The 25,044-nt window shown below is 43.9% G+C and overlaps 1 protein-coding gene across 4 annotated transcripts in view; it reads left to right on the plus strand.

Moving 5' to 3' along the window:
- The window catches only part of LOC106588535 (ras/Rap GTPase-activating protein SynGAP), a 99,852-nt gene extending 75,007 nt beyond the window's left edge, over positions 1–24,845 (plus strand). For 2 of the 4 annotated variants that reach the window (XM_014177664.2, XM_045709675.1), the window contains 18 exons: positions 596–717; positions 1,087–1,240; positions 1,426–1,524; positions 1,652–1,891; positions 2,001–2,336; positions 2,499–2,643; positions 2,948–3,092; positions 3,255–3,491; positions 5,796–5,997; positions 7,993–8,183; positions 8,500–8,704; positions 9,463–10,080; positions 10,683–11,228; positions 11,919–12,086; positions 14,431–14,642; positions 14,857–14,884; positions 22,549–22,866; positions 23,672–24,845. In XM_014177664.2, the coding sequence (XP_014033139.1) occupies positions 596–717; positions 1,087–1,240; positions 1,426–1,524; positions 1,652–1,891; positions 2,001–2,336; positions 2,499–2,643; positions 2,948–3,092; positions 3,255–3,491; positions 5,796–5,997; positions 7,993–8,183; positions 8,500–8,704; positions 9,463–10,080; positions 10,683–11,228; positions 11,919–12,086; positions 14,431–14,642; positions 14,857–14,884; positions 22,549–22,857 (3,957 nt within the window). In that variant the 3' untranslated portion in view covers positions 22,858–22,866; positions 23,672–24,845. Of the gene's footprint in view, positions 1–595; positions 718–1,086; positions 1,241–1,425; positions 1,525–1,651; positions 1,892–2,000; positions 2,337–2,498; positions 2,644–2,947; positions 3,093–3,254; positions 3,492–5,795; positions 5,998–7,992; positions 8,184–8,499; positions 8,705–9,462; positions 10,081–10,682; positions 11,229–11,918; positions 12,087–14,430; positions 14,643–14,856; positions 14,930–22,548; positions 22,867–23,671 lie in introns of all 4 variants that reach the window. The other 2 variants (XM_014177665.2, XM_014177666.2) reach the window with 2 other exon arrangements.
- Positions 24,846–25,044: the final 199 nt, after the last annotated feature.

The raw sequence follows: 25,044 nt of genomic DNA on the forward strand, positions 1-25,044 counted from the left end.
ACAAACCAGGGTCTGTAGTGACGCCTCTAGCCCTGCAATGCAGTGCCTTAGACTGCTGCGCCACTCAGGAGGCTAGTAATAGATAGTAGGCTAACTGTAATGCTACTAATTTACCGATTCCAAATTAAAAGTACATCATAGCAGTATGGGATACACCTGTACATTTCACCAGTTCAACCCCAGAAGAGTACTCATGCCAGTTGAGTTTTCAAGTCTTCAAATAGGCTTACACCATCCATCTTAGTGACTGAATTAGCATAGCCCACTGAAAGAACATTATTGAATTAGCCATTGTTGCTTCATCTGTAGCCCAATAGCCTCCTCCAGTGGACATCTGAAGGAAGCAAAACACAAACACTTCAAAAGTGGGTTCCTCTCGTCAACCTCCATCAGTACCACAACCATCACCACCACCAATAACATGGATTCATGCTAAAACTGATTTCGCAGATAGCGCCTATTTTGAAAGAAGGGTTTAATGCACTGATTGTAAGTCGGTCTGGAGCGTCTTACAAGAGCTTCTGCTAAATTACAGATTTCTTTATGAAATGGACATCCCCACCTGTGTAATGGTCTCCTCTCTTGTCCCCAACAGAGCTTCCTCAGTCGAAAGTTGAAGGGCTCCATCAAAAGGGCAAAGAGCCAGCCCAAGCTGGATCGAACCAGCAGCTTCCGCCACATGATTCTACCCCGTTTCCGTAGTGCTGATCAGGAGAGGTAGGTAACGCTTTCCCAAATGATTGCATGTGTGATGTACACTTGTGGTTCCTGTTATACACTCTATAAAGCTTTATTTTACGCTCCTTTTTTTGTGCATTTACCTGGTGATTTCCAATATGTACAGTTTATGTTAACAGTGGTTACTTTTTGGTACTTATTGCAAGAATTTAACACCATTTTTAACACTACCTGGTACCAGATTATATTTAGTAGTGCTTGTTTCAATGCACTTTCCCTTAACATTGTAATGGGACCACAGAGTATCTTAACCACTCTCTCTCTCTCTCTCTCTCTCTCTCTCTCTCACTCTCTCACTCTCACTCTCACTCTCTCTCTCACACTCTCTCTCTGTCTCTCTCTCTCAAGGACACGTCTAATGCAGAGCTTCAAGGAGTCCCACTCTCATGAGTCCCTGCTTTCCCCTAGCAGTGCAGCGGAGGCTCTGGACCTCACGCTGGATGAAGATGCTGTCATCAAACCTGTCCACTCCAGCATATTGGGCCAGGAGTACTGCTTTGAGGTGAGTGCCCAACTGCGAGAAGAGTAGTGTATAGAATCTCTCCTAATATTAAATCTAAAACAGTTATTACAGCTCAGTCTTCCAAGTTGATGTGTCATGGTGATAGTAATTGATCAACTGTTACACACTAACAAGCAACAAACTATATCATTGATGAATTCACTTCTGTGTCTGTTTGACTGTAGGTGACCACCATTTCAGGGACAAAATGCTTTGCCTGCCGCTCAGCTGCAGAGAGAGACAAATGGATTGAGAATCTACAGAGAGCTGTCAAGCCCAACAAGGTGAAAAAAATAGAGAGGAACAAGGACCCTGCTTGCAGTCCACACTCAAAATGCCTTTTATCAAAATGGCTTTCATCTCCATTAGTTTCAGCAGTCTTCACCTCTCTCTCCAATGCTCCCATTTTAGGACAATAGTCGAAGGGTGGACAATGTGCTTAAGCTGTGGATCATTGAGGCCAGGGACCTTCCTCCTAAGAAGCGGTACTATTGTGAGCTGTGTCTGGATGACATGCTCTATGCGCGCACCACCAGCAAGCCCCGCACGGACACGGTCTTCTGGGGCGAGCACTTTGAGTTCAACAACTTGCCTGCCATTCGTAGCCTACGCCTGCACCTTTACAAGGAGACAGACAAAAAGCGACGCAAGGTGTGTGTCTGTCTATGGTGGTTGTATTTTTCCTTGTGTATCTTTTGTGTTTGCAGAGTTACTCAAATATTTACTTCTATTCTATTCTCCATTCTGTTCTCTAACCTAGGAGAAGAGCACGTACCTTGGCCTGGTCACTATCCCCATATCGAGCATCACAGGCAGGCAGTTTGTGGAGCAGTGGTACCCGGTGATCCAGCCCAGTGCTTTGGCTAAAGGTGGCGGTGTAGGCGGTGGCAAGGTCATCAATGCCTCAATCCGCCTCAAGTCCCGCTACCAGACCATGAGTATCCTGCCCATGGAGCTGTACAAGGAGTTCGCTGAGTACATCACCAATAACTACCGTACGCTGTGTGCCGTGCTGGAGCCTCTGCTCAGTGTCAAAAGCAAAGAGGAGGTGGCGTTCGCACTGGTGCACATTCTCCAGAGCACGGGCAAGGCCAAGGTAGGAAGGAAGGCACTAAAGCAGGGGTGGCAAGCACTCCTGTTGGAGAGTAACCTCTTTCTAAGGTTATTGTAAATGAGGCCTGTAGCATCTTTTCTGGCCCCTGTGTCTGCTGTGCAATGTGTTTGTGTTGTATGTTTGAGGAGCATGTTCTTTTTTCAGGACTTCCTGTCAGACATGGCGATGTGCGAGGTGGATAGATTTATGGAACGAGAGCATCTGATCTTTCGAGAGAACACCCTTGCTACTAAAGCCATAGAGGAGTACCTCAAATTGATAGGGCACCGGTACCTCAAGGATGCCATAGGTAAAACTCCAAATTATTTTATTTTATACCAATACCAGTGTAAAATAACCAAATCCAGACCTGGGTTCAAATACTATTTGAAATCATTCAAATACTTTGAGCATTTGCTTTAGCCTGCCTGGAGTGCCAGCTGAGCGAGCTTTGCACTTCTAGGACATTTTTATTGAACAGGCAAGCTCAATTAAGCACAGCTAAAGTATTTGAAATGATGAGTGACAATGATGTTGATGAGAAGACTATGATGGTGATGATGAAGAAGAAGAAGATACTGATGAGGATTAATGGACGTTTGTCTCGTTGACAGGGGAGTTCATTCGAGCTTTATACGAGTCAGAGGAGAATTGTGAAGTGGATCCCATGCGTACTCCACCGTCTGTCCTGGCCGACCACCAAGCCAATCTTCGCATGTGCTGCGAGCTGGCACTCTGCAAGATTGTCAACTCTCATTGGTCAGAAATTATTCCACATGACTACGCCATTGTACAAATGTGTCAGTAACACAGTGTCCTTTCTAGTATGATGGGCTGTTTGTTCCCCCCCCCCCAAAAAAAAAAGTTTGCAATGAAAAATAAAGTACTATTCTATCCTTCTGTCCTGCCCTTTTATTCTAGTGTGTTTCCGCGGGAGCTGAAGGACGTCTTTGCCTCCTGGAGGGTCCGGTGTGCCGAGCGGGGAAGGGAGGACATCGCAGACCGCCTCATCAGCTCCTCCCTCTTTCTACGCTTCCTGTGTCCCGCCATCATGTCGCCCTCTCTCTTCAACCTCACCCAGGAGTACCCCGGAGAGCGGACATCCCGCACACTTACCCTCATCGCCAAGGTGGTGCAGAACCTGGCCAGCTTCTCCAAGTCAGTCACTACCTTCCCTCCCATGTAGCCTTCCCTTTCTTTTACCATGAACCTTCTTTTTAGCCTTTCCTCCTATGTACCATTTCCTCCCATGCAGCCTTCCCTTTTTTTTAGCATGACCTTTCTTTTAGCCTTCCCTTACATTTAGCCTCCCCTCACCTGTCCTGTAACAATTAACCTGCCTTTCCCCAAATTATTCAGTATGTCCACTACCAACCAAGCCTTGTTAACCTGTTGGGTCTAGGGGGCAGCATTTGCACGTCTGGATAAAAAAAATGTACCCGATTTAATCTGGTTACTAATCCTACCCAGTAACTAGAATATGCATATACTTATTATATATGGATAGAAAACACTCTAAAGTTTCCAAAACTGTTTGAATTGTGTCTGTGAGTATAACAGAACTCATTTGGCAGGCAAAACCCTGAGACATTTTCTGACAGGAAGTGGATACCTGATGTGTTGTATTGACTTTAAACCTATCCCATTGAAAAACACAGGGGTTTAGGAATATTTTGGCACTTCCTATTGCTTCCACTAGATGTCACCAGCCTTTACAAAGTGTTTTGAGTCTTCTGGAGGGAGATCTGACCGAACAAGAGCCATGGAACGATGATGTCCCATTAGACACCTGGCGCGCGAGTTCATGTTGGGTACCCTCGTTCCAATACGTTATAAAAGAGTATGCATTCGTCCACCTTGAATATTATTCATGTTCTGGTTAAAAAAGGCCCTAATGATTTATGCTATACAACGTTTGACATGTTTGAACGAACGGAAATATATTTTTTCCCCTCGTTCATGACGAGAAGTCCGGCTGGCTTACATCATGTGCTAACGAGACGGAGATTTTTGGACATAAATGATGAGCTTTTTTGAACAAAACTACATTCGTTATGGACCTGTGATACCTGGAAGTGACATCTGATGAAGAGAATCAAAGGTAATGGATTATTTACATAGTATTTTCGATTTTAGATCTCCCCAACATGACGTCTAGTCTGTATCGCAACGCGTATTTTTCTGGGCGCAGTGCTCAGATTATTGCAAAGTGTGATTTCCCAGTAAGGTTATTTTTAAATCTGGCAAGTTGATTGCGTTCAAGAGATGTAAATCTATAATTCTTTAAATGACAATATAATATTTTACCAATGTTTTCTAATTTTAATTATTTAATTTGTTACGCTGACTTGACTGCCGGTTATTGGAGGGAAACGATTTCCTCAACATCAATGCCATAGTAAAACGCTGTTTTTGGATATAAATATGAACTTGATAGAACTAAAAATGCATGCATTGTCTAACATAATGTCCTAGAAGTGTCATCTGATGGAGATTGTAAAAGGTTAGTGCATCATTTTAGCTGGTTTTATGGTTTTGGTGACCCTGTCTTTGACTTGACAAAACATTACACACAACTCTTGTAAATGTACTGTCCTAACATACTCTAAATTTATGCTTTCGCCGTAAAACCTTTTTGAAATCGTAAAACGTGGTTAGATTAAGGAGATGTTTATCTTTCAAATGGTGTAAAATAGTTGTATTTTTGAAAAATGTGAATTTTGACATTTATTTGGATTCAAATTTGCCGCTCTTGAAATGCACCTGCTGTTGATGGAGTGCACCACGGGTGGCACGCTAGCGTCCCACCTAGCCCCAAGAGGTTAAGTCATTATCTATGTCCTCAACCAGTTCCTCTTCCAGGAACCAATCCATTAATTATTTCCACGACATTGAGTTTGGGTCATACATGCTTAAGACTTGCTTAAGTCTTACTATGCATTATAACTGTATCATAATACATTATATCAGTCAGCTTGAAGTAAACTATTCCTAAATAAGTTTGTCCTTTGGTGACAGGGAGTGAAGAATTCATCCAACATGATTGTCCACAAACAAGATGATTGTGCACAAAAGTGACCGTAACAGGTTTCAATGGCACAAATGTTCAGAGGGTGGAGAAGTCTGTGTGCACAGAAACTATTTGTTTTAGCGATGTTCTTGTCACATTGCAGACAAGGTTACAGTACGAATAATTCAATTCTCCCCCTCACGTCACCTGTTTTTCATACTGTATCCTTCCATCTTCCTCACCTGCTCTTTAATTCTTTGCATTCTCACACTGTCTGTCTCCCCTCTCTTGTTTTCTCTCCGTACGCCCTTATCACTATTTCTCTGTACTTCTCCATACTATGTATCTTGTCCCTTTCTCCCTCAATCTTTCACTGTCTGTGGGAACTTCTTTCTCTCTTTCCCCCCACTCTCTCTATGCTCCCCCCACACTGCTGTCTTTTCTGCCCTCAGGTTTAGTGGCAAAGAGGACCACATGTGTTTTATGAACGAGTTTTTGGAGATGGAGTGGGGCTCCATGCAGCAGTTCCTGTACGAGATCTCCAACATGGACACGGGGAGCAACGCCGGGGGCTTTGAGGGCTACATCGACCTGGGCAGGGAGCTGTCAGTGCTCCACAGCCTGCTGTGGGAAGTCATGGCCCAACTGAGCAAGGTAATGGGGAATGTAACCTTTCCAGGCTGTTGTGCACAGTGCATATAAGCCTGGGACATCAACGATTCAAAGTTGGCCTTTTTGGGAGTGACCATAGAATTCTATGGGAGTGACCTTACTGAGTAAAGTATTTGTCAACATTTAATTTGAGCAAATCACACGACTGTGAGGCGTGGCTCCAAATGGAGGCAGGACCAGGCACAAGACACCTACAGTGTAGTGTTAGGGGGAAGATGTTGTGGGAGATGATTGGCTGGTAGATTAAGCCTATTAAGCCAATGCCTAAGTTTCTCCCAATCTTTCTGTATAATTGGCTAACAAAGGCCAAGTTTGACATGTTGGTCCACCAGACTCTTCAGGCATTTGGGAAGAATTGTCTGGGAACGAGATTATGAGGAATGTGACTGTCTAGGTTCAAACCCTGGTCTTCTGAACACCACACACATGCGTAAACCCACAGAATCTAAAGCCTGGTCATAGTCTTCAGGTCTCAGGTAAGGTTAGTCATCACCCATGAAGAAAATACTGTCGCTCCCTCATTTTTCATGAACCGAAAAGCAAATCTTGGAGGACAAAGGAAGTAAAAAATACTTATTTATTATTAAAACCAACATGTATTTGCGTATACTGTACCCTTCCTTGAGATATCGCATCCTAAATGCGTTCGTTTTGATAATAAGTGTTTTTGAGGACAAATTCCATTGTCCTCCAAGAGTTGCTGAATATTTTGCCATCTCCAGCTGAGCAAGGTAACAGCAATGCTACACCTGCCACATTTTTTTTCACGGCTTGAGCCACGACTGATTACACTCCTGCTGTTGTCAATGCTGCCCGCAACACTGGCCGCATGAGGAGGAGCATGTTAGTGAAGCAGCAAGGCATTAGACATGCCTTTTATTGTATAAAATTAACTTTTTCTATTTGCTACGTTTGCATTTGTGTCTTTGAAGTGTAACAAGAAATCTAAAGTGACTGTAATACAGCTGTAATACACTTTTCTTCTGCTGATATACCTCCTGCTACTGGTTTCCATCCCCCACCCCTTTACGCCTCTTCTCTCACCACCTCTTGGCTAAAATCCATTTGTATTTTCACTCCCTCCACTCCCGCTGTTCACTTGGCTGAATTCCTTTTCTATTTTGGCTCACACCACTCTGTTCACGCAAATGTTTTGGAGGACTGGTAAATATCACTTAAGTGAAACTGAAAGGGGAGTGAACGAGGGGAGGGGAAAATAACTTTTTATTGTCTGAGATCAAAATAGGCAAGCCTTTTCTAAATTCATAACAATAGGGTAAAATGACACAACATCTGCAAAATCTACACCTCAACTGAAATATTGGACACCTCCAACTCTAGGGATTCCCCATGTAATCAATGAGTGGAGTGAGCGACTGAACACGTTTGTTTTAATTGAGCCCGTGGCTGCATCTCAATAGTCTACAGTGGCTTCCTCCCTTCCTCACACAAAACAGGTGATAACAATATGGTTGACATCTGCTTTCATCTGCTCAGCTCCTTCACCTCAGTGTAGATGAATGAGAGGAAAAGAAGCCACTCTAGACTATTGAGATGTAGCCAAAGTCTCTCCATGATCCCTGTATCCCAATTCCCTGTTCTTTCTCCAGAAGTGTACACTTATGCACTCCTCCCCACTCATTTATAAGCATGGACGTGATCAGGGCTGTTCAAGTCCGGTTTTGAAGGGCCGAAACACTTCTCGTTTCTGTTTTTAACTGGTAGTTAATTTCACTCATCTCGTATCCCAGGTCTGAATCAGTTCCTGGTTAGAAGGAAAGGATGAAAACCAGAAGTGTTTTGGCACTCCAGGACCGGAAATGAACAGCCCTGCGCTAAATAGAGGTTCCAACACATTTCTTATAACAGTATTTTGCTTTTGAATCCATGAATGGAAGTGAACGAGTGCACACTTTGGGAGAAAGGACAGAATTTGGGATAAACAGTCACATCTTTTCATTACGCCTTGTCTCCCAGGACGCTATTCTGAAGCTTGGTCCCTTGCCACGTCTGCTGAATGACATCAGTGTAGCCTTGAGGAACCCCCAGCTCCACCGGCAGGCCAGCCACCAGCCAGACAGGCAGCAGGACAGGCTCATCACACGGCCGTCCTTCAATCGCCTGGTATCATCCGATTTCCAGAGCCTCATGATGCGGGACCTCAACAGGTAACTGCTCCGGGAGTAAACGCACCATCTGTGTAAGATTTCTTGAGGTTCAATAGTCATTTCAATTGATATGCATTGATTATTGAAGAGCATAAGTTATAAATGCCTTGTTTCGCCTTTAAAATAATCCAACAGCTAGGGTTGTACAATTTTCATTGTTGATGCTTTCGGTTGTCGTTTACGTCTTTGTTAACAAATAATGTTGATGCAAAGAGGGGTGAGGTGTGAGCCTTGAGGGTCACCTACAATATATACTGTAGTATAGCTTTAAAATACAGCCCCTGACAATGGTAATAATGATGATGATCATCTCCAGCTCAATAGACATCTCCCGTCTCCCCTCCCCAACTGCGGGATTATCTGGGGTCGGTGTCCTCTCGTCTCATGTAAGCATGGGAAGCTTTGCAGAACGAGACCCCCACGGCTCAAAGGACGTTTTCTACGTGACCCGTCCCCCCTTGGCTCGGTCCAGCCCTGCATACTGCACTAGCAGTTCTGATATCACTGACCCAGACCCAAAGGTAAACTTTGATGCATCGATTTATCGCCGCTAGCAGACATCAGTGAATTGACTAACAAAAACTTTGAGTTGGACACATACACTGTGTATACAAAACATTAAGAACACCTGCTCTTTCCATGACATAAACTGACCAGGTGAATCCAGGTGAAAGCTATTATCCCTTATTGATGTCACTTGTTAAATCTACTTCAATCAGTGTAGATGAAGGGGAGGCGACAGGTTAAAGAAGGATCTTTAAGCCTTGAGACAATTGAGATGTGGATTGTGTATGTGTGCCATTCAGAGGGTGAATGGGCAAGGCAAAACATTTAAGTGCATTTGAACGGGGTGTGGTAATAGGTGCCAGGTGCATCGGTTTGTGTCAAGAACTGCAATGCTGCTTGGTTTTTCATGCTGAACAGTTTTCCGTGTGTATCAAGAATGGTCGACCACCCAAAAGACATCCAGCCAACTTGACACAACTGTGGGAAGCATTGGAGTCAACATGGGTCGGCATCCCTGTGGAAGGCTTACCCTGTGGAAGTCCATACCCCGACGGATTGAAGCTCTTCTGAAGGCAAAAGGGGGGAGGGGAGGGTGCAACTCAAAATTAGGAAGGTGTTCCTAATGTTTGGTATACTCAGTGTATATTACAACTTGTAGTATACCTCAAAATGTAGTTATGAATTTCCCCAATAACTAAATAGTGAACATTATTATTAGTCACATTATAATAGGTTATTCCAGTTGACAGGTTATGTTCTGTCTCTCTCCTAGGTCCTCAGTGTTAACAAAAGCGTGTCCATGATGGACCTGCAGGACTCACGCATGAATAGCGTCTCCAACCTCCATTCAGTGGGCGATATGCTCAACTCCTCCCAGGCCTCTATAGCAGGCTTGGGCCACAGTTTCGGGAACCTGGGTGGCCCGCTTCGCATGGGAGGCCATATGTCCGCTGGTGGCTCTGGGAGCTCCGGCTTGAGGTTAAGCCAGATGGGGGGACCCCTTCACCACATGGGGGGTCCCACTGACTCTCTCTCCCAGCAGCAGCAACATGCGGCAGCCGCCATGCACTTCCCCCTCTCCTTCCAGAATCCCCTCTTCCATCTGGCTGCCGATGGCCCTCGGGGTCAGCCCCACAGTCGTCCTCAGGCCCAGCCACCTCCCCCTCCACTCTTGTTGGCCCCAGAGCTTGACAATGCCCACCACCAACAGGGCTACGTGCGGGCATTCGGCCATGGCGGCTTCTCGCGTAGTGAGGACCTTTCGGCCCTGCGACCACAGAGCAGTCTGGTGCAGCCCAGTGTTGTCCACTCGCACAGCTACAGTGATGACTACACGCGGCAAAACCAGAACGCTGAATACACCCGGCGCCAGCTTTCGCTGCAAGTGCAGGTCGGTATTCCAAGAAAATATCACTAATTCAATTTCAATTAAATTCAACTTTATTAATTCTGGTTGCGGCATTTAAGATGACATTGTCAGAGCCTAAGTGCACGTTAACAAGAATACATCTCTTCATACTAAACATACACCACACAGTGCATGTAACACCTTATGTAGACATTACATTTAGCAATCAGGCTGTTGCAGACTGTTGTTGCTGTCTGTTGCATTGATAAACCCCATCATAGATTTAAATAGATATTTCATATCATTTCTAAATAAACTGCCAAGAATGAATTCACCCAGCAGTCACTTTTTAGAAGCATTGATAGGGAAATGTGCAGTATCTCCCTATTGTTTGTATGACTACTGTAGATGCTTGAAAAACAAGTTAGACAGGGATTGTCCAATTAAAAGGGATTGTCCAATTAAATTGACTTCCCAACCATTCTTCATCTCCTTCCTTGTCTCTCCTCTTACACGTTCTCCCTCTCTCTCCCTCTCCTATAGTATTTGATCTCAAATACTGTATCTTCTTTTTCTAAATATTTCCTGCCCCCCCTCCCTCCGCCTCCCTCTCTTCCTTTTCCCGCCCACCCTCTCTCTCTCAGGAGAATCTTCAGCAGCAGATTCTTATGGGCATGACCCCTCAGACGGCCACAGGCATGGGCACTCCCACCTCCTTGGCCACTCCCCCCTCCACCGTGCACCCTGTCCGTCATGGCTCCGTAGCACCGCCTCCCCCGCAGCGCCTCAAATCCCAGCTGTCCATCAGCCCCGGGGCCACCTCCACCCCTCCCAAGGCTCGCCCCCAGAGCAGGAACCTCCTTCTCCAGTCGCCCGACTCCAGCTTTGGCGGCAGGCAGCCCTCACAACAGCAACAGCAACAACAGCAGCAGTTGTCCGTCAAACAGTCTGACAGCCCAGCCCCTGGGCTCCCGCACCAGTCGAGCTCTGCCAGGGACGGCCAGGGGGCGCCACAAGGGGGCAACGGAGAGACCACAGACACCCCGACTAAGAGCACAAAGCAGCCTCAGACCACAGACACCCCAACTAAGAGCACCAAGCAGCCTCAGCCGCAGTCCCAGCAGCAGCAGCAGCAGCAGCAGCAGCAGCCTCCACAGCAGCACCTGCTCAAGCCTACAGTCAATAAACAGGTCTATTGCTGGAACGCCATGGGCTCTGTGTTGGAATGCCTGGGTATCCAGCTGGAGCAATCCAGGAGACTTGAGACCGTGTTAGTCCACTGAGCTAAAGCCTTGGCATTAGCTCTGGGAGCTAAAACGAGTCTAGAGTTCTCAGGCAAGGTTACTTGTCACAAACCACCTCGGCTACATGTATAATCAAACCTGTTAATAACCGGTGCCAATATTAATCACACTTCTGTGATTCTCAGAATCTCAGCTGATTTAGGAGGGATGGATTACTGAGATAGCTTAGCCTGTGTCACAACTTCAGTGTTATGAACATGTAATTTTTGTTTGATTTTAAACAATCTGTAATTGTTTCCCATAATGTAAAAATTATCTAATGTAAATGTAACATCAAAGAAAATCGATTATGTATTGAAGGCTATTGTTTGAACATTACGGGCATATTGTAAAAATCGAAGTACTTGTAAGTCCAAAGAGATACATGTAGAAGATGGATAGCCAACCAAAAAGCACAGAAAGGTGTTGCTGGTTTAGCAAGTAATTTAAGTCATCTGTCTTAGCAGTTTAGACAACATCACAAGCTTTCCTAAATACTTTCTGAGATAGGAGTACCTTTTAGTCTTAATAATCTTGATAGCATGATCATGCAATTTCTGAGCCTCTTCCTGTATCATCTTGCCTCTTTGCTTTCAGGGTTCTCAGTCCCCCTCCACCCTGACCCCCAACGAGCGCACTGTGGCTTGGGTGTCCAACATGCCACACCTCTCTGCCGACATCGAAATATTGCGTAGCTCATCGAACCTTGAGGACCTCAAGCTGAAGGAGTACTCCAAGAGCATGGACGAGTCACGCATGGATAGGGTGAGTCTATTTTGGTCGTGATGACAGCCTCTCTGGTAAATTAAAGAAGGTTCCAAGATTATAAGGGAATGTCTTTATCTGATTTCCATTTTGTTGTATGGTAACATTTGACCTCCAGCATGATGTTCCAAGAATGTTATGGCAGGGTCAAAGGAAAACCTTCACTCTATGTCATAATTTGATGTACCAGGATTGGGACCTGAGAATATTGCTAGACTGTTCCTTGAATTAACAACTGTTCCTTGAAGAAAGTGATGCTTTAATTAATTTAATTCTTCACCTACCAGATGGTACATACATTTTTTCATACATGTTTTTCACACTGTGAAAAAGTTGGGAATACAGTGCTACAGGTGTAGTGTAGAAGCTCTGAAACATTGGGGTCAGCCCTAATACCGTACCCGCCTCCACGAGGGGGCTAGCTTTAGTTTTATGACCTTAAATAAAAATAAAGTTCAAATAATTGAGTGGTGGGTTGGCGTGACTAATTGAGGATTTTCTGAGGGAAAAAAGAGGGGTTTCAACTCAATATCAGGAAGGTGTTCTTAATGTTTTGTAAATATTTTGTAAATATCACCATCTTTGAAACACCAGCGCTTAATGGTTATTGTGGTATAGCGTGATATAAGCAGAATTCAATATAATTTCCCCCGATTTCAACTGCCCTCTTAGTCACTTTATCCTGGCGCCGGGTATGCCTAATACAGTTGAAGTCGAAAGTTTACATACACCTTAGCCAAATACATTTAAACTCAGTTTGTCACAATTCCTGAAATGTAATCCTAGTAAAAATTCCCTGTCTTAGGTCAGTTAGGATCACCACTTTATTTTAAGAATGTGAAATGTCAGAATAATAGTAGAGAGAATGATTTATTTCAGCTTTTATTTCTTTCATCACATTCCCAGTGGGTCAGAAGTTTACATACACTCAATTAGTATTTGGCAACATTGCCTTTAAATTGTTTAACTTGGGTCAAATGTTTAGCCTTCCACAAGCTTCCCACAATAAGTTGGGTGAATTTTGGCCCATTCCTCCTGACAGAGCTGGTGTAACTGAGTCAGGTTTGTAGGCCTCCTTGCTCGCACACGCTTTTTCAGTTCTGCCCACACATTTTCTATAGGATTGAGGTCAGGGCTTTGTGATGGCCACTCCAATACTTTGACTTTGTTATCCTTCAGCCATTTTGCCACAACTTTGGAAGTATGCTTGGGGTCATTGTTCATTTGGAAGACCCATTTGCGACCAAGCTTTAACTTCCTGACTGATGTCTTGAGATGTTGCTTCACCAGTCCCTCCTGCAGCAAAGCACCCCCACAACATGATGCTGCCACCCCTGTGCTTCATGGTTGGGATGGTGTTCTTCGGCTTGAAAGCCTCCCCCTTTTTCCTCAAAACATACCGTTGGTCATTATTATGGTCAAACAGTTCTATTTTTGCTTCATCAGACCAGAGGACATTTCTCCTAAAAAGTACGATCTTTGTCCCCATGTGCAGTTGCAAACCATAGTCTGGCTTTTTTATGGCTGTTTTGGAGCAGTGGCTTCTTCCTTGCTGAGCGGCCTTTCAGGTTATGTTGATATTGGACTCGTTTTACTGTGGATATAGATATTTTTGTACCTGTTTCCTCCAGTATCTTCACAAGGTCCTTTGCTGTGGTTCTGGGATTGATTTTTACTTATCGCAACAAAGTACGTTCATCTCTAGGAGACAGAATGCGTCTCCTTCCTGAGCGGTATGACGGCTGCGTGGTCCCATGGTGTTTGTACTTAAGCACTATTATTTGTACAGATGAAAGTGGTACCTTCAGGCATTTGAAAATTGCTCCCAAGGATGAACCAGACTTGTTAGGTCTACAATTTATTTTCTGAGGTCTTGGCTGATTTCTTGTGATTTCCGCATGATGTCAAGCAAAGAGGCACTAAGTTTGAAGGTAGTCCTTGAAATACATCCACAGGTACACCTCCAATTGACTCAAATGATGTCAATTAGCCTATCAGAAGCTTCTAAAGCCATGACATCATTTTCTGGAATTTTACAAGCTGTTTAATGGCACAGTCAACTTAGTGTATGTAAACATCTGACCCACTGGAATTGTGATACAGTGAATTATAAGAGAAATATTCTGTCTGTTAACAATTGTTGGAAAAATTACCTGCACAAAGTAGTTGTCCTAACCAACTTGCCAAAACTATAGTTTGTTAACAAGAAATTTGTGGAGTGGTTGAAAAACGAGTTTTAATGACTCCAACCTAAGTGTATGTAATCTTCCAACTTCAACTGTATATGCTAATGCATTCAGAATTCCAGAGCATTGATCTCCCTCTCCTGTCATCTCTCTGCCAGGTAAAGGAATACGAGGAGGAGATCCATTCCCTGAAGGAGCGTCTGATAATGTCCCATCGGAAGCTGGAGGAGTATGAGCGCAGGATGCTTTCACAGGAGCAGCAGACCAGCAAGATCCTATCACAGTACCAGAGCCGGCTGGACGACAGCGAGCGCATGCTGAGGCAGCAGCAGCTGGAAAAGGACAGCCAAATCAAAGGCATTATCAACAGGTGAGCTCGACCAAAACAAGACAAGAAAGAAGGTTCATGTCTGCTTGCTCACTTGCCTAGATAGCATTTACTTTAGAGAGAATTTCAATTCCCTGAACATCATATCTGTTTCAAAAAACGGAAAGGCTAAAGTTGGGAGCCAAAATGGTATAAATAAACGGAATCACGGCTCTGTAGCTTTCTCTAAAATAAACATTGTCTCCTTCTTTTCCAGGCTCATGGCTGTGGAGGATGAGTTGAGAGTGAGTGCCATTCCTGAAATCAAGCCCAGAATGTTCAGAGAGCAGGTCTGTCCGTTTGTCTGTATGGCTGAGAGTGTCTTCTAGTCTCTGAATCTATGGCGTGTACGTCGACATGGTTTATTATGGATTCACTGGTCTGTCATACGTGCCATTTTTACATTAGTAGTGGCAGCATGTAGCTAGTGGAATGCATTTGGAAACCTGCTACTCTGCAACATGCTTACCCAGATATGCTTACCCAAATATGCCGTAACTGTGGCAAAAAAGACTGTAACATACACAGTTTGGGGTTACTTATACAGTTTGGGGTCACTTATTAATGTCTTTGTTTTTGAAAGAAAAGCAACTTTTTTGTCTATTAAAATAACATCAAATTGATCAGAAATACAGTGTAGACATTGTTAGTGTTGTAAATGACTATTGTAGCTGGAAATGGCAGATTTTTTTATGGAATATCTACATAGGGGTACAGAGGCCCATTATCAGCAACCATCACTCCTGTGTTCCAATGGCACGTTGTGTTGGCTAATCCACGTTTATCATTTTAAAAGGTTAATTTATCGTTAGAAAACACTTTTGCAATTATGTTAGCACAGCTGAAAACTGTTGTTCTGATTAAAGAAGCAATAAAACTGGCCTTCTTTAGAATAGTTGGATTTGATTACAGGCTCAAAATGGCCAGAAACAAAGTACTTTCTTCTGAAACGCGTCTGTCTATTCTTGTTCTGAGAAATGAAGGCTATTCCATGCGAGAAATTGGAAAGAAACTGAAGATCTCATACAACTGTCAGGGATTTCTTCGTCGTCAGACGATATGGCGAAATCATCGTCGGAAAAAGAGGACCAATATGCAGCAGAGTTGAGTTAGTTCATTTTGAACATTTAATAAACTCAAAAATGAACATACAAAATAACAAAACGAACTCACGATTTCTAGACAGTCCTGTTAGGCTCACACACGCTAAACAAGAAACAATCTCCCACAATTACACAGACAAACACACCCAACTAATATAGGACTTCCAATCAAAGGCAACATCACACAGCTGCCTTCAATTGGAAGTCCACCCCAATTAACCAAACATAGACATACAACCAACTAGATCAACATAGAAATACGTAAACAAGGAACAGTGCCCAAAAACCACGGAATACTTAAATCAAATGCCCTTTTAGAAAAAACACCACCCCGAACCACATAAACCAAATACCCTCGGCCACGTCCTGACCAAACTACAATAACAATAAACCTTTATACTGGCCAGGTCGTGACAACAACACGGTGTACTACTACCTTCACAGAACAGCGCAAACTGGCTCTAACCAGAATAGAAAGAGGAATGGGAGGACCGGTGCGCAACTGAGCAAGAGGACAAGTACATTAGAGTGTCTAGTTTGAGAAACTCACAAGTCCGCCTCACAAGTCCTCAACTGGCACCTTCATTAAATAGCACCAGTCTCAACATCAACAGTGAAGAGGCAACTCCGGGATGCTGGCCTTCTAGGCAGGGTTCCTATGTCTGTGTCTGTGTTCTTTTGCCCATCTTAATTTTTTATTTTTATTGGCCAGTCTGAGATATGGCTTTTTCTTTCCAACTCTGCCTTTCTAAGTGACCCCAAACTTTTGAACGGTCGTGTCCTTAACCCCATAAAGGGCCTTGATAACTCATGGACCCAATCCAGTTTCTCAACATTAGTTTCCCTTGAAAAAACCCATGCCGAAACATCTACAATGGTGTTCATTTTACATTGATGAATTAGTTTACTTGACAACATATAATATATAAATATATATATATGTGCACCATGTCTGTTCCGTTGTATGTAAGCTGTTCAATGTCTGTCTAGGCACAATGTCACTACATTCTTTCATTTTTACCACCACTGACAAAAGACAAAAGTTTCATATTGAGGCATGTCTAACTCGAAGTTGGTGTGAATGGCATCTACTGTATGATGGAGTAGACCGGATGTATTTTTTATTTCACTTTTATTTAACCAGGTAGGCCAGTTGAGAATAAGTTCTCATTTACAACTGCAACCTGGCCAAGATAAAGCAAAGCAGTGCAACAAAAACAACAACACAGAATTACACATAAACAAACGTACAGTCAATAACACAATAGAAAAATCTATGTACAGTGTGTGCAAATGTAGAAGAATAGGGAGGTAGGCAAAAATTAGGTGAAATAATTAGAATTTAGCAACACTGGAGTGATAGATGTGCAGATGATGATGTGCAATTAAAGATACTGGGGTGCAAAAGAGCAAGAAGGTAAGTAATGATATGGGGATAAGGTAGTTGGGTGTGCTATTTACAGATTTGCTGTGTACAGGTATAGTGATCGGTAAGCTGCTCTGACAGCTGATGCTTAAAGTTAGAGAGGGAGATATAAGACTCCAGCTTCAGTTATTTTTGCAATTCGTTCCAGTCATTAGCAGCAGAGAACTGGAAGGAAAGGCGGCCAAAGGAAGTGTTGGCTTTGGGGATGACCAGTGAAATATACCTGCTGGAGCGCGTGCTATGGGTGGGTGTTGCTATGATGACCAATGAGCTGAGATAAGGCTGGGCTTTACCTAGCAAAGACTTAAACTTGACCTGGAGCCAGTGGGTTTGGCGACGAATATGTAGTGAGGGCCAGCCAACGAGAGCATAGAGGTCTCAGTGGTGCGTGCTAAATGATGTAAATGTAAATGTAAATGTGGGTAGTATATGGGGCTTTGGTGACAAAATGGATGGCACTGTGATGGACTACATCGAGTTTGCTGAGTAGAGTGTTGGAGGCTATTTTGTAAATGACAAAGCCAAAGTCAAGGATGGGTAGGATAGTCAGTTTTACGAGGGTATGTTTGGCAGCATGAGTGAAGGAGGCTTTGTTGCGAAATAGGAAGCCGATTCTAGATTTAATTTTGGATTGGAGATCCTTGATGTGAGTCTGGAAGGAGAGTTTACAGTCTAACCAGACACCTAGGTATTTGTAGTTGTCCACATATTCTAGGTCAGAACCGTCCAGAGTAGTGATGCTAGTCAGGCGGGAGGGTGCGGGCAGCAATCGGTTGAAGAGCATGCACTCTATCTAAGAAGTAGTTGGTGAACCAGGCGAGGCAATCATTTGAGAAGCCAAGGCTATTGAGTCTGCCAATAAGAATGCGGTGATTGACAGAGTCGAAAGCCTTTGCCAGGTCGATGAAGACGGCTGCACAGTACTGTCTTTTATCGATGGTGGTTATGATATCGTTTAGGACCTTGAGCATGGCTGAGGTGCACCCATGACCATCTCAGAAACCAGATTGCATAGTGGAGAAGGTATGGTGGGATTCGAAATGGTCAGTGATCTGTTTGTTAACTTGGCTTTCAAAGATTTTAGAAGGGCAGGGCAGGATGCATATAGGTCTATAACAGTTTGGGTCTAGAGTGTCTCCTCCTTTGAAGAGGGGGATGACCGCGGCAGCTTTCCAATCTTTGGGGATCTCAGACGATATGAAAAAGAGGTTGAATAGGCTAGTAATGGGGTTGCAACAATTTCTGCGAATAATTTCAGAAAGAGAGGGTCCAGATTGTCTAGCCCAGCTGATTTGTAGGGATCCAGATTTTGCAGCTCTTTCAGAACATCAGCTGTCTGGATTTGGGTGAAGGAGAAGCGGGGGAGACTTGGGCAAGTTGCTGCAGGGGGTGCTGAGATGTTTGCCGGGGTAGTGGTAGCCAGGTGGAAAGCATGGCCAGCCGTAGAAAAATGCATGTTGAAATTATCGATTATCGTAGATTTATCGGTGGTGACAGTGTTTCCTATTGTCAGTGCAGTGGGCAGAAGGGAGGAGGTGCTCTTAATCTACTTGGACTTTACAGTGTCCCAAAAGTTTTTGAAATTAGTGTGACAGGAAACAAATTTCAGTTTGGAAAAGCTAGCCTTAGCTTTCCTAACTGACTGAGTGTATTGGTTCCTGACTTCACTGAAAAGTTGCATATCGCAGGGGCTATTCGATGCTAATGCAGTACACCACAGGATGTTTTTGTGCTGGTCAAGGGCAGTCAAGTCTGGGGTGAACCAAGGGCTATATCTGTTCTTAGTTCTACATTTTTTTTTATGGGGCATGCTTATTTATGATGGTGTGGAAAGCACTTTTGAAGAGCAACCAGGCATCCTCTACTGACGGGATGAGGTCAATATCCTTCCAGGATACCCGGGCCAGGTCGATTAGAAAGGCCTGCTCACTGAAGTGTTTTAGGGAGCGTTTGACAGTGATGAGGGGTGGTCATTTGACCGTGGACTCATTACGCACGCAGGCAATGAGGCAGTGATCGCTGAGATCCTGGTTGAAGACAGCAGAGGTGTATTTAGAGGGAAAGTTGGTCAGGATGATATCTAAGAGGGTGCCATTGGTTACGGATTTAGGGTTGTACCTGGTAGGTTCCTTGATAATTTGTGTGAGATTGAGGGCATTTAGCTTCGATTGTTGGAAGGCCGGGGTGTTAAGAATGTCCCAATTTAGGTCACCTAACAGTACGAACTCTGAAGATAGATGGGGGGCGATCAATTCACATATGGTGTCCAGGGCACAGCTGGGGGCTGAAGGGGGTCTATAGCAAGTGGCAACGGTGAGAGACTTGTTTCTGGAAAGGTGGATTTTTAAAAGTAGAAGCTCGAATTGTTTGTGCACAGACCTGGATAGTATGACAGAACTCTGCAGGCTATCTCTGCAGTAGTCTGCAACTCCGCCCCCCTTGGCAGTTCTATCTTTTCGAAAAATGTTAAAGTTAGGGAGGAACAGGATATAAGTATGGCTAAAGGCTATAAAAACTGGTCATCTAGTGCATTCGGAACAAAGTAAAAGGAGCAGATTTCTGGGCGCGAAAGAATACATTCAAGGCATAATATACAGAAAATGGTATGGTAGGATGTGAGTACAGTGGAGGTAAACCTAGGCATTGAGTGACGATGAGAGAGGTTTTGTCTCTAGAGGCACCATTTAAGCCAGGTGAAGTCACAGCATGAGTGGGGGGTGGAACAAAAGGGCTAGCTAAGGCATATTGAGCAGGGCTGGAGGCTCTACAGTGAAATAAGACAATAATCACAAACCAAAACAGCAATAGACAAGGCATGTGTAGCCGAGTGATCATAGGGTCCAGTGAGTAGCTAGGCGAGCTGGAGACACGGCGATTCAGACAGCTAGTAGGCCGGGGCTAGCAGATGGGCTTCAGGGGGACGTCGCTACGGGAGAGCCTGTTGAAACCCCCTCGAACGGCTACGTCGGCAGACCAGTCGTGACGGATCGGCAGGGCTCCGTGTCGGCAGCAAAGGGTCCAGGCCAATTGGCAAAATAGGTATTGAAGCCCATGAATTGTCTGATGGATCTCTTCGGCTAGCCAGGAGATGGGCCTAGCTCCAGGCTAGCTCCAGGCTAACTGGTGCTTGCTTCGGGACAGAGACGTTAGCCAGGAGTAGCCACTCGGATAGCAGCTAACTAGCTGCGATGATCCGGTGTAAAGGTTCAGAGCTTGCGGAAGGAATCCGGAGATGTGGTAGAGAAAAAGCAGTCCGATATGTTCTGGGTTGATATCACGCTGCACAGACAGGCAGGAATTGACCGAGCTGAGGCTGGCTGTTGTCCTAGTTAACGGTGATGACCGCTAGCAGTGGCTAACTGACTACTAGCTAGTAGCTAGTTAGCTGGCTAGCTCCTGATAGGGGTTCCGGTTCTAAAGTATACAAAATAGCAGATCCATACCACATTGTGTGAGGCAGGAGAGTATGTTGAAATTGAGATTAAAAATATATACGAAATATATACGAAGAAAACAATATATACACGGGATGGGACAAGACAGGACAAAGACATCTGACTGCTACGCCATCTTGGTATAAGGTTGAATGGTGTAGTAAATATTTGGGGTGTTGCTTTGCATTGCAGTATATTCTACTGAGTCCTAGAGAATGGAGTTTTATCAACTGGACAACATTTGATTGGTTGAAGGCGATCCAATCACTGACTACTTTTTTGCAAAATTCCCCTCATTACAGATGTAGGCACAAACAGTTTACCCCCTATATTTCTGAAAACAAAATGTCTTAAGTACCTTACCATGGTACAACTGTTTTAACTTCTATTTAATAATTTGAAATATTCGTACATTGTTTTAATTTTTCAAAAGCAAGAGGCTCAATGTGTGAATCAGAAAGAAGATGGGGATTGCACTGATAGTAAACAGGGTTGGGGAAAAAAGTAGAGTTCGGTAAAAAATATAAATAAAGAAAACATTTAAATAAGGGGATTTAGAAATGATGCAAACAATGCCATTGATAAAACTCACAATATCTGCTATATTAAAGCTTCAAACAGCAATGGTTCTATGTAGCACTTTTTCTACTCAAACAACCCTTTTCTTTGAGAGGGTACTTCACTCGGTTCTGAATGGTTGCAAAGAGGGTTTTCTTCTTGCTAGAGGGTTGTGGGTAATGTGAATTTCTGTTTTCATGTAGCATGATTTCACATACCGTGGTACCTGTGATTTTGGTTGTTGTTTTATTCAAACTGTGTTGCCTCTGTGTTTATGTTCATTAGTTCTTTTGGGGTGGTTGGGTGGATACATTAGCATCTTTGTGTTCTGATACATCTTTACAGGAAATTCTTTGTGTACTGATACATCTTTACAGGAAATTATCTTTGTGTACTGATACGTCTTTACAGGAAATTAGGGGCTATTTATTTTTGTAAGTCTTACAGAGTGCATGTCTAATGCTAGTTTTCCATGCATCCCTGTGTTGAGGATGAGTTTGTGGCATCTGCCAGATACAGTGGTTTTGATTGATCAGGAGCATGAGTTTTTGATGAACCGAACAGAGGTTAAACATGAGACTTTTCTTTTATTATTTGAGAAAGGATAGGAGCAGAAGCAGGGAGACAGCGTATATGAAGTACAAATGTTTAGGGCTCATGATCGAACCAGGATCCCCGCCATGGGGGGAACTTATATGGATCCAAAGGCGAGAGCATTACCCACTCAACCAGACTCCACGTGACATTTTTCGTAACTTGGGCATATCTAGCTTTACTTGTTCATTGTGTGTATAAGGCCTCAGTCTGCAGTGAATTAAGGCAGCCAACACTGTTAGGGTGTCACTGATATGAAGCCCATTGACAACTACATTTTCTCAAATTTTAATGACAAACGCTGACTTTTATCAATTCCATTACATGAAGGGAAAGGAAAGGTTTCTACTGCCAGCTGAGGCTGTATTGCCTCAGACAAATGGTTGGACTACACCTGGGTTGTGTTCATTAGGGCATACAACAACAAAAAATGTTTTGCAACGCAAAATTAAAAATAGCTTTTCTTATTGGATAAGTCCAGGTATATCAGTCCGTTTTCTTCAGTTGGGTTCCTAAAGAACCCTAAACCGACCCTGTGCCCCCCCCCCCTGTCTCTGTCCTGAGCTTTCTTGTGGCGTCTTTCTTTCTTTTCTTTCTTTCATCTCCGTTGGAATTTATCATTCCTCTACTTTATAACCCATTTTTCTTCTCTCCCTCTCTGCAAAACTCCCCCCATCCCCCTCCTCTATCCCCTCCTGTGTGACGTTCTCTCCCCATGCGTTCTCTTCTGACTCCTTCCCACCCACCATTCCGCCTTTTCTCCTCCCTCCCTCCCTCTATCTTGCTATCGATAGGAAGAGGACTCTTCCTCTCTGGGTTCAGCAGACCCCCATGGTCTCCCTGGAGGGGGGGGGGGGACAGCCACCGCCACTGCCAGGCCCGGGGTCTCCTTTTCGGGTGTCTCCTGTGCCAACTCCCCTTGGAACGGAGCCCTCCCTCCCCTCCCACCTCCCCGCCTACACGTCAGCCACAATGGGGAGCTCCATGGCAACCGAGCCTACCCCTCAACTACTACCATGGTTACGCCAGCCAGGAGCACGGCATCTTGGACCTCGGCAACAGCAGCATCAGATCTGAGTTTAACCGGGGGGAGAGCAGTCTAATAACGAAATGTGATTACTGAAACGAGTCAAGTGGAGAGACGAGTTTTCACTCCCAGAACATCCTCTTGGCTATGTTTCTCCTTTTGGCCTTTTTTCCAAATAATAGTAGATTTACTTGATAGGGACCGATTTAATGACATTGACACATTTGATTTACCAGATGGCAGATGCATTGCACCATCTTGCTTTAGTTTGTGCTAATTTCCAGCATCAGTCACTAGATGGGCTTTGAAATAATAAGAATTGGTTCTCAGTTAACAAACCTTGTTGAATAAAGGAATAATAATAAAATGACATATTAGTTTTAAAGACTAAAGGAGCCATTCTCTGATATTTGACGGCTGATCCAATAATGGTGGTTAGGTTGTTTTTAATCCAACGGTCAAATGGGCTTCTATCAGTTTTGAGGTTGACAATTAGTAAATCATAGTTAATGATGTGTGGATTGGGAAGGCTTTTTGTACCTTTTTATTTGCGTCTTTTGTATTTCTCCTACTAAGGGTTTCAGGCTGTGTGTGTGTGTGTGTGTGTGTGTGTGTGTGTGTGTGTGTGTGTGTGTGTGTGTGTGTGTGTGTGTGTGTGTGTGTGTGTGTGTGTGTGTGTGTGTGTGTGTGTGTGTGTGTGTGTGTGTGTGTGGAGAGAGACAGATGGAGAGGGTATTTTGTTTTACCATATAGTTCTATTGCAGTGGTTGCTAAATGTTTAACTGTATTGCAGTCTAGAATAAATTGCAGTCTAGAATAACTCAAAGATTCGTATTGTTGTTTCATCCATTGCCCATTCACCATTTTATTCTTTCCCTCCTTTCCTGCAGCCAATCCAACCGTTTTACGGAGGACACCCTGGAACCTGACTGGCGGAGCTGATATGGGTCCCGGCTTAATCCTATTGGCTATCTAAGGCAAAACATAGAAGAGGTCTGCAGTACATGGCTGCTCCAGATCTGTTGATTTCCCACAACAAGCTGAACTTTTGGAAAATTCAAGGGGGGGGGTCTTCACATGCTAACACACACACACACACACACACACACACACACACACACACACACACAAACACACAAACACACACTCCTTCATGCATTTGCTCTTTCTCTCCCTCTCTCTGCAATACCACTGTAAGTTTTGACCCTGGTGACAATCAGCTCAATATGAGTGGTGATGTTTACATTGTCTGCGTGTTGCAGTGACCCATTCACGAGTGATGAAACATGGCAATATTGAACCTGTTGTTTCTGTTTTAATAGGTATGACAAAGCACAATACTGAGAAAGAGAGAGAAAGAGACTTTGGGGATCCCAAGATTCCTCAATTATTCACTTCACTTTATTAATTCCCCTGTGACAAACCTGCTACACCGAGGCCTTCGCGAAAGCAGTAGGTTTTTTAACTGCTACGCTGAACGCGTAACCCAGGGCCAGCGGGTGGAATTCTTGAAAAAAGAACCAGCACCCAGGGGCCTGTCGGAGAAACACGCTGCTTGCGCCCTTGTTTTATTGAAAACAATGGGAGCATCTGATACCCAGTAAAAGTAACACGTCCAGTTATGCTGTCAACCACTATGGCTCCAATTTATGTTTTTTTATGTTCTTAGTATTAAACTGAGTAGTTTAATACTTAGTATTACAGACGGTGAATGAAATGAAAGCCTACTGCCAATACTGCCCCTGTTCTCAGACTATATATCTCTTTAATGCCGTGAACATATCTATCTCTCCGGCCTAATTGTTTCCTCCTTTTTCCTTGTACTGCACTTCTCTATCTCTACCCGAGAGTAAACATACTAAATATGCACAGCCCTATGTTTCACAACAGAAGGACAAAAGGTTTCAATTTCTATGTCATCTAGATACAATTTCAACCTAAGGAGCTGGGACATATGGACATTGTTTTACATTTCCTACATATGTGTTTTAATGATATGAATTACTCACCTGGACATGTGTGGTGTTTGTTTCTTTAAATTGATATCCCAGTAAGGTTTCTTTACATTGTGGACGATTCCTCTGGACCACTTCGCTTTTGTATGTATGGGTTGTCTTTGAGATGGAAAAGAGGGGGATTTGACCTGCTCTGCCTCCATCAAAGTCTGGGACACACTGCCCTCTTGTGATCATAGTATCAATCTGCACTAGATAGCGGAGGAAGGACGCTTCCTCAAGTGGTGCTCAGCTACGGAGGTCGTGTT

Source organism: Salmo salar, chromosome ssa27 (assembly GCF_905237065.1).
Source record: "Salmo salar chromosome ssa27, Ssal_v3.1, whole genome shotgun sequence".
Lineage (NCBI taxonomy): Eukaryota > Metazoa > Chordata > Actinopteri > Salmoniformes > Salmonidae > Salmo > Salmo salar.